The sequence below is a fragment of the Berghia stephanieae genome, chromosome 2, assembly GCF_034508935.2.
Source record: "Berghia stephanieae isolate SIO BIC M18660-M18661 chromosome 2, UCSD_Bste_1.3, whole genome shotgun sequence".
In the NCBI taxonomy this organism is placed as follows: Eukaryota; Metazoa; Mollusca; class Gastropoda; order Nudibranchia; family Aeolidiidae; genus Berghia; species Berghia stephanieae.
Window position 1 is genome coordinate 81,433,418 of NC_088361.1, and position 14,920 is coordinate 81,448,337.

Below are 14,920 nucleotides of genomic sequence, written 5' to 3' on the forward strand. Positions count from 1 at the left end.
AGATAAAGGACAGATAAAACCATTAAAAAAAAAACCAAACCCCCCCCCAGAAAAACAGAGAAAAACAAGTGTACCGTGGGTTGGGGTAATTAAGACCAGTTGGGGTGACTACGACCAGACCTCAAATACAAAATTATCAAACATGGCAAAATGTATATCATTTGATAGATTTCACCCTTCTCCACACAGTTTCGATATATCAAAATCGAAAGCTAAGGTTAAATCACAAAGGTTGCAAGGCCCTTTATCTATGATTTGGGGAAGATCATTTACAACCTGGACAAGAGCAGTTATCAGTGAATGACAACTGAAACATTTCTTTCATAAAACCTATATAAAGGTGGGCGGATAATTGTTTTAAAACCAGCTTTTCAATATTTTTATAAGACATGGTATCAGGAGATTATATTTATTTTTTAAATTTTATAAGTCAAGATTTTCCTTTTTCAGCAAAGGTTTAACATGCACAATATTTTAAACATCAGACACAACACCCATTTTAAGTAATTCATTCATAATAAAAAAAATATCCATTCATCAATGTCAGTCTTGATTGGATCCAACTCACTGGTTTTTGAGATAACGACAGAATGTTGTCTTGGACTTCATTCAAATGTGAGAGACTGTCAGCATTTGAACAATTCAAACATTTGCATCAAATGGATAAGTTTTTCTTCTTCTAATTTTTAAATTGAAATATTAACTAATACATACAGCTTTATAATATTTTTAAATTTTGGTTGAAATATGCTGCTGTTCCTATACCAAAACATTAATGTGAAACTTGAAAAAGTCCTTTGATGATTCCACAATCAAAAATTTAAAAAACAAAGCATGTTATCTTGAATATTTCCTTGGCTCTACAAACCATTCCACAAATTGCAACTGAAATCGAAACTTACAAAAAGTATGACAATATTCCAACGCCGGGAAGACAAACAGCAAGAAGCAAATATTTCCAATCATGGATGAAGTATGCAGCTCCCACTAAGACAAAATGCCCAGTGCACACGAAGAACTGAAAAACCATGCCAGTAGGCAAACGGTAGCTTGGTCCTACAAGTTCCATCACTGAAAATAGAAAATAAAAAATCTTTTAAAATATCAGCTAAATAGTCCTTATGAACCAAAAGACAAAGAACCGTAAGCTGTATGCAATTGATCAGTCAGGTTGTCTTTCAAGGGTTAAATCAAAATATGTTGATGATTGACTATACTAGCAACAGCTCAACCATATGAAACAAAGTTGTGGTAGCATCAAGTCATATCTAATCCTACATTTTAAGGTGTTGCCTCGGGACATAAAAGCATTTTGATCTAGTGGATTTTGCGCTAAATGAGAGCTCCAATAATTTAATACAAACAAATCATTGTAAGGGAGGCACACAAATATAAGATGACTAATCTTTAATATCTAATGGCATGAAGAAAGAAGAAACAACCCCTAGCCACTATATGAAAAGAATCCCATTTCTCACAATTGACAGAGCTACATTGATATCATAGGCTACTAATGCCCATTTAGAAGTGCAGATAATTCACCCACGGACAGACAGATATTCACAAATTGTGGGAAAACGGACCATAACTCAAGAAAACTGAACATGTAAACAAGGTATTTCAATATTGTCAGACAGATTTCTGCCCAAGCTCGTGATATCAGGAGCCGACTGATATTTTCCCATATGCGATCTGACGGATCATCGAGGCCTGGTGATGCCACAGGCAGGGTTTAAAATGTTCCAAAAAATTAAAAACATTCGTAATCAGCGACCCAAAATTTGTCATAGGTAATTAAGTGCCGGAATACAAAGTTCACTATATATTTGACTGTTTCCCTCCCAGCTAGGTTATCCGGCCAGGGCCTGGACAAAACCTGGACAAAACCAAGAAATCTCATTCCAAGACAAAGAAAGCATGCTGGAAACAGATATAGCGGGATAGAAGACACAGTAAGTGCCTTCTGTCCACTATGGGAGGTAAGGAACCCCACCCAGATTTTCCTTAATTGACTCTCATTAAAGATCAAGAAATCCCTTGAGCAGGACTATCCAACTTGGACTTTGGAAATTAATTGTCATTCTTTAAATGTGGAAAGCAAGGTATGTAAATTCATTTTATTTTCATATATATATTTGTGGTCTTGTGGTAAGACACTCGCTTTCAGATTGGAAGGTCCTGGGTTCGACCCCTGCTCGGCGTATAGTTGAGTCCTTGGAAATGGCTCTTGACTCACATTCTCTCACTGTACTCAGGTGTAAAATGAGTTAACAGCCCTGTCTCTGTCAGAAAAAAATTGTAATATCTCTAAATAAAAGCTCAATTTTTATTATTATTTCAATTTGCAATATATACCAAGATAATACGCAGACTGCTACAACTGACAACTATGCATAAGTTGCAGTGTAAAACCTTATTCTGGACAATTATGAACACATTATAAGCGCATTTCCACCGACTTACAATGCTCAATGTGCTTCATCAAGGTTTCATTTATTGTCCCAGCAGGCCAATTGGAACCATTCTTAATACCACACAGTACCAGTCGCTTGTTAGGCACCCTTTGTTATACTACTTTTCTTACAATATCCATTGATAACTTTAGCTAGGTACTCATTCACACCTATGTTGAGTGGGGTAATGTGTGTAAAGTGTCTTACCCACAGACACAACATCAGGAACAAACTTTTCCATGATCACTGTTCCCCCATCCAACAGTGGCCACACTTAACATCGCTTGACTTCCGTGACAAGACGAGATACCATATCGCCGTGTCACCCATTCCATCATTTCATGTTAACAACATTACATCATGTACCGTACCATTATAGTTGCTGCATTCCTAAATAATGTTTAATTGTGATATCGTGTTGTTTATTTGATGTATTGATTAATACACAGACACACACACACACACACACACACCCACATACAACATTCCAAAGACTGACAATGGCTGTACGATGTCCCAGATCCGACTCTGAGCAATTAATACGATAATTATTTCTGAAAGAGCCCTCGTAGTATGTCTAAATGGAACTTCTCTCATCGACATAATATGTCAGTTCACCGGTGACCCACATCTACCGCGTCTAAGTATATCTGTCAGGCCGTGGAAGCATTAACTGCTAAAGAGATGGTGAAAAAATGCATTATATAAAAATTAAATAGCATTTCCCTACAGCAAGTTATAAAACCCAGTATAACACCAATGAATGAGAGAGGGATGATGAATATTCAAATGTTGCAAGGATGACGAGAAAAAACAATTAGCCAAGAGAAAAGTGATGATGAGAGAAATTGTCATTTCAACATAACCTATGTGAAATATTGATAGTCTTTTTGAAAGGTGATAAAGTATACTCATTAATACTCATTACATAATTATACTCATCTCCCAGATGATCAAGTTTCCTTTTTTTTTTCAAAAGCAGCTAAAAGACATAATTACATAAAATATTTTCAGTTATTATATTTAATCAAAGAACGTGTTCATTTAATAATTTACCCATAACAAAAGAGATCAAGAAAGTTCCAATGCCACTGAAACCCTGGAAAAATCTCATGGTTAAGAACAGACTGTAGAAGGGAGACACGACGAGAACTACTGTCACCACTATGAAGATAGCCAGGCATACCAGAAAAACGTTTTTCCTTCCATATCTGAAATCAAATATCTGTAATGGTCAATAAATTTGATATAATTCTAATTGTTGTATCTCTTTTAAGTAGTCATTGATATTTTTTAGTGTGTGTGTACGTTGCAGGGGGCGACAAGGGAATGTTTTGTTTTTTAAATTTTCCTGCAATTGGAGCAAGTCCCCAGTTGTACAATCTTTAAAAGCAATTGGTGAATTTTCAAAAATTTAATTATAGAGACTTTCCTTTCATTTATTCATTAAATCCTAAGTTGATTATTATGATAGAAAAAAAAACACATGAATTTCAATTTTGATTTGAAATAAAAAAGAAACTTACATGTCCGCCAGTAATCCATTCACAAATGCACCAAGAAGCCCTCCAAAGAAAGTAATCATTTTAAAATGGGACTGATAAATGCTGTCATCGCACACCAAATTGAACTGAAAAAATTGCAAAGAACATATTTTATAATCATGATGATGATTTAAAAAGGGTAACCTCACATATTGCTAATATTGTACATTAGGGATTAATCTTAAAGAAAAATTCTTAATCAAATTAAATATTGTATGTTTCATTTCGTTTTTGATGTTTTTTCATTAATACTGATATTTGGGAAAACAGCACTGTTGTCTGTATCTGTAAAATGCTTTCAAAGATTGAACAAAAACGTTGAATTTAAATTATGCATTACAATATCTCAATTCAATTTTGGTGACTTTTATATGCAGTCTGCTGACTATGGAGTTCTGGATATTTATCTCTCAGCAGAGTTTTTGAAACGTCAGTCAAAAAAAAGGTTTTCTAGGCTTCCTATTCTTACTTTGAGAGGTTAATAAATATTTTATTACACCATTGCCCCTTAAAGTTTTAGTAGTGTTGCTAGGATGCATGGTTATCCCCTAAAGGTACTCAACAACCGATTTTAAGCAGTGTTTTACAAATGCCAGTGCATTACAACTTTCATAAAGGCACTTAGCAACAAGCTGGGACTATTTTTTTTTTAATCAGACGACAATGAGCCCTTGGATAAGTTTGGAATGTGGCGTGATGTGTTGACATGAACATGACCTACTAAACTCAATGCCTGTGCATTATTACATCTTAATGTTTCGGCATTGTGTTTAGATATGCCACATTTATTTTCTTGTTTAACTCTTTAAGATTCAACTCAACAAAAACCGACAACGGCCAAATATTCATGGGTGGGGTAGTCAAGACTGGTCTCAGTAAGTAAAATCCAATCGTTGAGAAGAAAATGACAGGCCTGTCACTGTCGCAGGATGTTTTCAACTTAGATTTTTATAAATTCGCTGACAGAAAATAAAATATGTTGTAGAAATTGCGATTTGGATCCTATTTTATTTGCGAGTGAAAATCATTGACATTGCACTTTGTTTGGTAAAAATCGGGAAAAAATTACAACTTTGGTGATGAAAACCGACTTTGATGACAATTATTGTAAAATTTAAAAAATATGAATAATTTATAACTCCCTTATTTGTGGGGCGATTTTGTCATTCGAGGTATCAATTTTATTGTAATAAAGAGATAGGAACTTCAAAGTTATTTTTTCTGATGCGAAATTATTACTTTGTAATTTTATCACCAAGAAAAATAGTTGGTAAATAAATAAGTTACACCTCTTTGATCTATCGCCACCGTCCATGTATTACGCTATTGTTATGCAAGGAATATAACACCTTTTTGAGTAGGCCTAAAAGCTAAAATCTAAAAGTAAAAAATATAATTGAGGAATTTAAAAGTCACATTGCTGAAATCAGCTTGAAAAAAGAAGAACATTGGTCCTTATTTGAGAAAAATCGGTGGAAAACCAACTGTTTTACGAATAAAATTGATTTTGAAAACTGCTTTTGTTTATTTTAGCTTTTTTCAGCAACTTTTTTATTTATCGGCCGATTTTCTTGATTTTTATATCATTCTTTGTAACTCAAATGAGACGAGATCAGTGATATACTTTGTTTGTTTCAAGTGTAACTAGAATATAATTTGGCTTTTTTACCTATCAACCGTGCCTGGATAATTTATTCACAACGTGGTGATTGTGACGCAACTATCCCATGACCGTCTTGCAATGTTTCAGTGATGACTCAATGCAATGTTGACAGCTGTTGGCACAGCTGTCAGAATGACCAATCGTTGAAGGGTTAACTCTTTAAGATTCAACCCGACAAAAACCGACAACGACATAATATTCATGGGCGGGGTAGCCAAGACTGGCCTCAGTAAGTAAAATCCAATCGTTGTGAAGGAAATGACAGGCCCTGTCACTGCCGCAGGGTGTTTTCAGCTTTGATTTTTATAAATTTGCCGACAGAAGAGAAAATACGTTTCAGAAATTGCGATTTAAATCCTATTTTATTTGCGGGTGAAAATCATTGACATTGCACTTTGTTTGGTAAAAATCGGTAAAAAATTATGACTTTGGTGATGAAAAATGACTTTGAAGACCATTATTGTAAACTTTTAAAAATATTATGAATAATTTATAACTCCTTTATTTGTGGGTCGATTTTGTCATTCGAGGTATCAATTTTATTGTAATAAAGAGATAGGAACTTCAGAGTTATATTTTCTGATGCGAAATTATTACTTTGTAATTTTAGCACCAAGAAAAATAGTCGGTAAATAAATTTGTTACACCTCTTTGATAGACCGCCGGGGTCCGTTCGTGTAGAATTGTGAATCAAGCGTCTCAAAGTCTTCGACCAATCACAGGCTATCTATCCAGCTGGCCGAAACAAAGACGCTTCTCCCCGTCGATGTATTACGCTATTGTTATGCAAGGAATATAACACCTTATTGAGTAGGCCTAAAAGCTAAAATCTAAAAGTAAAAAATATAATTCTGAGGAATTTGAAAGTCACATTGCTGAAATCAGCTTGAAAAAAGAAGTACATTGGTCTTTGTTTCATAAAAATCGGTTGAAAACCAACTGTTTTACGAATAAATTTGATTTTAAAAATTGCTTTTGTTTATTTTAGCTTTTTTTAGCAACTTTTTTATTTATCGGCCGATTTTCTTGATTTTTATATCATTCTTTATATCTCAAAGAGACGAGATCAGTGATATACTTTGTTTGTTTCAAATGTAACTAGATAATAATTTGGCTTTTTTACCTATCGACCATGCCTGGATAATTTATTCAACAACGTGGCGATGTGACGCAACTATTCCATGGCCGTCTTCCACTGCATCGACGATGATTCAATTCATTGTTGACACGTGAGCTGCCAGAACGACCAATCGTTGAAGGGTCAAGATGCTCAGTAGCCAATCGTTCTTCGGTCAAAAAACTTAAGAACTCACGAGAACAAAAGTTTGAAATTTGGTGATGGACGGACCTATGAAATCGTTTCTGGGCGGAGTTTAGCCATGAGTGACTGTAGAAAACGAAAAGGCGACTACAGATATCAAAGAGTAGGCTTATATCATCAAAGGATGTCTACATGATTGACATGGCCATATAGGGAACTCATTATCTACTCCCCCAAAAAGAATCTGAACACGAGAGGGTTAAGATGCTCAATAGCCAATCATTCTTCGATCAAAAAACTTAAGAACTCACGACATAAAAGTTTGAAATTTGGTGATGGACGGACCTATGAAATCGTTTCTGGGCAGAGTTTAGCCATGAGTGACTGTAGAAAATGAAAATGCGACTGAAGACATCAAAGGGTAGGCTTATATCATCAAAGGATGTCTACATGATTGACATGGTCATATAGGGAACTCATTATCTACTCCCCCAAAAATAATCTGAACACTAGAGGTGTTAAAGGTTCCATGAAATTCTTAAAAAATTTAATAGTTTTTGTTCCAAACTAATCGTTGTTAATCGGAAAGTATAATAAAATAATTTTTCAATGTTTGTTTATTCCTCTGCACTTGATCTTGAAGCACACCACTCCCAACAGTCGTGTTGCAATCAAGACAGCTTGCTGAAAAACAATACAATACTGGTGAAGGATGGTGATATTGTGAATCGTTAAATAAGCGAACATTTGACAACTTTTGAAGAGAAACAAGCAATGAAAAAACAGGAAAACAGGTCTCAAGTCACAAGAATAAATTGACCAGAATAAACAATATATGTTTATTTTCATAATCCATATTTGTATTTATGTAATGCAACAAGTTAAACTCAGTGATCTAATTTCAGTGTATCACTAAGGTTGTAGAGGCACTGTCTTCTCAGAATACCAACATAAATTGGGTCTGAGAGTTCATGTCGACAACTAAAACCTTGATAGTATGCCCTTAAAGGAGGCATTTTGCACCTATATTCATCCATCCAGAAGTAATTAGGTGAATCAGTCTATTAGATCAGGTGGATAGTACTTTGCGATAACTATCATCCTATAAAAAGGATAGTGAGCAATTGTTACTGTTCATTAAACATTACACAACTTTGTCTCCATGGCCCTTGTGGCTTAATGAAAGACTATTATCACTTACTTCACTGACAGCTGTTTTAACTGATGTGTCGTACACCCATTCATCACAACTGCTCTTTGATCTATTCAAGGAATTCGTGCTATTGTCCCAATCCCCATCATACAAAAGGCACTTTGACAACTCATTCTCATTTTGCTTCTCTTTTGGAACATACATTTCAACAAGTTGTTTGTGAGCTTCTGATTGATATGCGAATGTATCATTGTCCAAATTGTCCAAGTGGCATCTGATAGAGAAATGTGACAATAAAAAAAAAAATATTTCAATCTCTGATAAACATCTTTAGTGGTAGATGGGAAAGTCTTGGCAATAAAACAGAGTCTTAAAGATTATTTATTCTTGTCACCATCTAGATGACCAAAATAATAAAAGAGAGATTCTTCGTCATTTATATCCAGAAAGAATAAAATACGAGGGAGAAGAGGAGGAGGAAGACAAAGAATGACATAGGTAAGAAACCTTAATATGATGGTAGGTGGGTGGACAAGAGAAGAGGAGATTTGAAGACGGCCAATGAAATAGAGAAGTGAACAAACACACTTGCAAATGTCGATAAAGGACCTGACAATTTATTGATTGATGAATTAATCGTTAATGTTTGATACCAAAAGAGAATGAAATAAAGATATATGATTACAATGAGCTCAAAGTTTCCATAAATGAGGTCTATCACTCATATGGAGAAAATGAATAAAGGACATCCAAAAAGTGTCTTTTGTTGCTTTTATTTTTTAAACTGTCAGTTTGACACTTTCTGCCATTAGTTCTGATCTTTATTTTTATTCAAAGTACAATGCACTCAGAGTGTTATACTTAGTGAAATAGCTTATCCACTACAGCCATCTCGTGCCAATGGACTTTCACACTGCTATTGTTCTAAATGTTTTTCTTCCTACAACGCTGGTTTAAAAAGGCTATCATTGAAGATTCCTTCAAAGATCAGTTCATTTTGTTTACCAATTTCAAATTAAACATAATCTATATAAGATAAATAATAATAATAATAATAATAATAATAATAATAATAATAATAATAATAATAATAATAATAATAATAATAATAATAATAATAATAATAATAGTAACAATAATATAATGAATGTATATAGCAACTAGTTCCAATTAAGAATTGCTCATTTGCGTTTTACATCAACACATCATGTATCATATACAAATTATATAGAACTGACATGTTACAAACCACATAAATACGATGATAAAATATTAAAATAAAATACATACTAAAGAGTCCAAATTATATGCCCTTCAGAACAGCTCAGTTTTTAACCGTTTTCTAAAAGTAAGTGGATTTTCACGGTTTTTAGTTTCAATACTGATGGAGTATACTTGACAATACAGAGAAAACAAATTTTTAAAAACCATTCAAGTGAAAGTCATAAACATTTCATTTCAGTTTACACTTCCTTATCTGTCATTGGTAAGGGGAGGGGGAAGTAGAAATTTCATACGCCTCCAATTGAAGGTTGGGAAGGTTTGTTAGCATTTTTTCTGTTTAAGAATTTTTTACTGTAATCCTAAATAACAACAACAGTAATATACAAAACCATTTAAACTGACCTGTGATCCGGGGTTATGAGAATGAAAATGGGTAGGAGGGTAAAAATACCAACAAAGATTGAAGGAATGCATAATAGAAGGTATATCCTCTTCTGATAACGACCAAATTCTATGTAATTCTGAAGAATATCATCAAACGTCATTTTGGACGTCAAATAAAAAAAATCCTTCACTTGATGTTGCTTGGCTGAAATTGATAAATAAAATGTCTTAATAAACCATATTGATAGCAAATGTGCAGGTTTAATCTTTATATCAATGATTGCATGTCATACACCAAATATTAAATAGTTATGTGTGTAATGTATTTATATTCCTATTGTTTAACGCTTTCAATTGTACTGAGGCAATATTCACCTGTGCGGATTGGTGCGCATTGATCTTTTCCGTTTTTTACTACATCTACGAATGAACCCAAACATGACCGTTTGTCTATGATTCTTTATTAAAGTGTTTATTGTTACTTCAAATTTGAACTAGTCTTCTTTATGTAATATTACAATATCAACAAATATTACTATGCATTAAAAAAGAACACGTTTAAAATCTGAAGTACCATAGAGCTATAACAATTGGTATTTGTTCTGTCTCTTTTATAGTAATGGAACCTCATATTTCACATTGCTGGGGTTTATCTAAAGACAGGTGATAATATAAATATCTTGTGCAGTAATTGATAATGTCATTCGATACCTGAAATTAAAAAAACTATCTGATAGTTGATAATTTTCTACAAACTAATGAAAAACTCCAGAAGGAATTTCCTTTTCTTATCAATTGCTTCATATGATCAATGAATTTTTTAAAGTCATTAATGTCAGCATATGGACATGTAGATCGGAATCTCTGAAAGTAAAGTAAGATGACAATTCCTCCCATGTTTTTTGCGGTGATTTGGCTCTCTTGTAAATTTACTGGTAGCACCTTCACTTGACAGTCAAATGTTGACAAGTACTGCCATAGATCAGACATTTAAGAAAAACATTGATGTTTGTAAAACTGGCCAAAACAAATATATATAATGAAATTAACTTATCTGATATGCATGGTGAAGACAATAACTTTGTCCTGATATTTACTTAGAAAATAAAATATAATATGATTATTACAAACACTGTTATTATCACCAACAAATATGATAATACAGTGCAACCCCTGGATAACAACATTGCCAGGGACTGGAAAACTATGTCGCTATTCCGAGGTTTTCAAGATGGCAGAAAAAGGGTGTGTGGTGAGACCTGTGAATACATAACAGTGCGATGCGCAGGACCAGTGCCTGAGAGAAGACATGTCCCAACAATGTTAGATAGTGTTTTAGAAAGGGTGTGGCATACTTGTAGTCATCCTATCATTTATCATTTATCATTGAAATTAAAATGTACAAGAAGGGGAGGGGTAGAGAAGACAGAGAGAGAGAGAGAGAGAGAGAGAGAGAGAGAGAGAGAGAGAGAGAGAGAGAGAGAGAGAGAGAGAGAGAGAGAGAGAGTGTTAAGGAGGGAGAAAGAAAGGCGAGACTAGTAGAAGTATCGATAGACCATGTGTCCACCCTCGTGAGTTGGTTCTTTGACTTTTTGTATCAGATTGAATACTTCTAGAAGTTCGGTGAAGTTGTCCGAAATCTCGGCATGAAAATTAAAATCACTCAGGATAATAATTTCTCCATTCTTTAAACTCTTTTATAAAAGCTGTAGTCATACTCCAGTAAATGGTTATGATGTTGAAGTGTCTGTTATTATGGCTAAAGTGAATTTCAATGCATTCAAATGAATCGAAGTTTTGTTTTTCTGTAGTAATTTTCAATTTGTCTCTGAAAACACACATCAAACCACCTCCATGTCTGTGGTCATTATTTTCTTGATGATATGAAAAGTCGCTGGGGATCATCTCATTTATTGTTATAGTATCAGAAGATGTCAGCCAAGTTTTGTAATAAAGAATAAATCCAATTTGTTTTCGACTATCAAATCATTTATTAACATACTTTTATTTAGCACAGAGCAGGCATTAAGGAGAGTACATTTCAAATTGCTTTCATAATTTGTACTCCTTTGTTGTAGATGTTGTCACCGCTGTTGTTTCTGTCAAATAATAAGGTTGGATGGAGGTGGTGATGCTGATGACAACTATGTCGACTGTGAGGATGGTGATGGTGGTAACGATATGGAAGATGACAATGATGATGCCGTCAGTGTTGATGATGGTCGTGGCACTGACAATAACGACAATGGAAGTGGTCGTGGCTTTAAATCGACTGTTGTGTATGTGGGTGGGGGTCATGATGGGTTTTTAAAATTTTGTTTTGTTTTTAAGGGTTTTACGGTGCTTGCAACACATTTAGGTCATATCAGCGCCAGTAAAAAGGAAGAAAATTGGATAGTAAAAACATTCTAGATGTAAAATTAAAAGGACTTGAGGAAAAAGACAAAGAGGAATGGTTCAAATAGGAAACAGATGTAGATTCCAAGAGCACACGATCACTATCAGTGTACTTAGTTTGAGACCACCTAAATGTCTCGCCCAAACACCAGCACAAGATCCCACTAAGAGGAATACACTCAAATGTTTACAAATCATGTGTTAAAGATTAACAATATATATATATATATATATATATATATATATATATATATATATATTATATATATATATATATATATATATATATATATATATATATATATATATATATATATATATATATATATATATATATATATATATATATATATATATATATATATTTATGAGTGTTGGTGGGTACTTGTAGGTACGAAAGTGCTCGATAATGGTGGTTAGAGCCAATATATAATGTAAATTTTCACTCACATTTTTTGCCGAGACGACTCGTTTCTGTGTGTTTCTCACACTTCTTCAGTCGGCATAATCCATTTTGTCATGTCCGTAGAAAACTCCAAACTAAAGTTGTTTCGCTGTGTAGTGGTGATTAGTTTTGATGTGTATTGTGATGTGCTCTCATGTTTATATTATGAGTGTGTGTGTGTGTGTGTGTGTGTGTTTGTATGTGTGTGTGTTTGTGCGTGTAGGTGTGTTGTGTGTTGTGTGTACATGTGTGTGTGTGATATTGTAGTGGAATGTGGTTGCGGCGGGGGGGGGGGGGGGGGGGGGGGGGGGGGGGGGGGGGGGAGGGGTAATGGGGGGGGGGGGGGGGGAGGAAAGGGGGGGGGGGTTATTTGGCCTTTTGCGTTTTGAGCTTGAATTTGTTAGAGTGTCTGCACATTGTCATCAGTTCAGATCTGAACTGATGACAATGTGCAGACACTCTAACAAATTCAAGCTCAAAACGCAAAAGGCCAAATAACCCCCCCCCCCCCCTCCCGACCCCATTATACCCCTGTGAGTGAAAATTTACATTATATATATATATATATATATATATATATATATATATATATATATATATAATATATATATATAACAGCGAGATGATTTACAATGAAAAAAGTATCTCCCAAAACTATAACTATACATTCGACTGTGCTCCTCCCAGCCAATGACTCCCGACAGGGTCAGGACAAAACTAAGTAATCTCATTCCAAGACAAAGACAGAAAGCAATTGGAAAACAGATACAAGGGGATAGAAGACACAGCAAATACCTCCCTGCCCACTATTCTGTCGTTGTTTTTAAAGGACAGTATATGCAATGTTAACCAAATAGCACATAATACTGTGTTCTTTAATAAAACGGCAGTATGGGAGGTCGTGAACCCCATCCAGCATGGTGGTTTGTTATGATGGGGGCGATGTTAACAAGAGTTGTTGATTGTTGAGATATTGATATTGTTGAAATATTGAGATAGTACAATGTCGATTTTAAAAATAAAGTGGTGAATAAAAGTTTTTCGTAATGTGTAGAAAAAAAGGATTGCTAAAAATTACGTTTAACTCTATAAAATGCATTTTGAAAATATGTTCGTTTGAGATTAAAATTGATTTCAGATAATTCAACACAACACCGTCACAACTTTAACCATATAAAAATCCACATTGAAGCATAACAATTTAAAGCAAAATCGAATGGTAAACAAAAACGTGTCCTGCTGGCTAAGCATGTTACAAACCCTAAGACTAAAAGACATGTAAGACCATTACGTTTAAGATCTCTTCGGTGGAGATTTTAAATATTATTCTATTTTATACCATCCTGAATAACGTATTAAAAACTATTCACGATACTTACGTAGTCTAGCTACCTTAAACATGCTGAGTGATCACAGTTCAAGAGTGGTTGTAAACGTCAAAAATCAAACCAGTGAAAAAACGGATCGGAGGAGAGCAAAAAGCAAAAGAATCGTAAATGAATGCATGAACAATGAACATGAAAGTGAAAGTGCCTACGAGTTGAATAAAATAAAACAACAATTACTTACATTAATGGTGCAAAGCGAAAGAAAGGTTTTTTTATGTGGATTGACAAAGTTTTATCTCAAGTCAAACTAGGCGCGTCAAGACTCTACTAGATAGCTCTTTCTAGACTTGAGTTATATCTATCTAGAATATGAATAGATATCAAGCAGCAGACGATAGCGTGAATCAAATGGGGATATCCTGTTATGATGTAAACATTCCACGAAAAAGTAGGGCTGCCAGATGACCACATAAGTGGTCAAAATTGGCCTAAATTGGCCACAAAGAGAAGTGTTTCTATTATTAATTTAATTTTACTTTTTATAATTTTATATACATATTTTTTATAATACTAATGTAGTTTAGTAGATTATTACCTTAACCGATGAGTTTTTCAAGGGGTTCAAAGTGCATTTAGTATTTGGTCACGTGAGGATACTTTTAGCCATTTTTGAGGACGACAAACTTTGGCCACCTGCCAGCTCTGGTAAGAAACCGATCCAGCCAGTCAGAAATTAGCATTTGAATAGTAGCTAGATCCGATGGAAGTTACGAGTAGTGCTCGCTTAGTACAACGGCCTCGGATACAACGTGAACATAAGGTCCGGCCTGTATAATTTTATAATGCTGATGTGTGAGTTGCAAGTTTAGAGTTGAGTTGAGTTGAGAAAAACGAAGTACCTTCATTCAGTTAATGAAGAAGAGAGGGAAGCACACACAACGGAGTTGGGTTGGGCGTTGGCAAATAGCAGTTATTGTGTACTATCCGCGTTTCCTTTGTGTAACATTAAGGCGACGCAACAAAAGGCTGAAAAGAGAGCTACGTGATAGACCGATCAACATGTTGATA

At 34.5% G+C, this 14,920-nt stretch overlaps 1 protein-coding gene across 1 annotated transcript in view; it reads right to left on the bottom strand.

Annotated features, from left to right (window-relative positions):
• LOC144965641 (organic cation transporter protein-like) overlaps positions 1 to 14,268 on the bottom strand; it is a 32,675-nt gene extending 18,407 nt beyond the window's left edge. Inside the window, exons 1-6 of the mRNA XM_078901194.1 lie at positions 14,094 to 14,268; positions 9,701 to 9,887; positions 8,123 to 8,348; positions 3,980 to 4,083; positions 3,510 to 3,664; positions 903 to 1,071 (exon numbers count right to left, since the gene is read on the bottom strand). Of these exons, the coding sequence (XP_078757320.1) occupies positions 903 to 1,071; positions 3,510 to 3,664; positions 3,980 to 4,083; positions 8,123 to 8,348; positions 9,701 to 9,843 (797 nt within the window). The 5' untranslated portion in view covers positions 9,844 to 9,887; positions 14,094 to 14,268. The remainder of the gene's footprint in view (positions 1 to 902; positions 1,072 to 3,509; positions 3,665 to 3,979; positions 4,084 to 8,122; positions 8,349 to 9,700; positions 9,888 to 14,093) is intronic.
• Between the last annotated feature and the right edge of the window lie 652 nt (positions 14,269 to 14,920).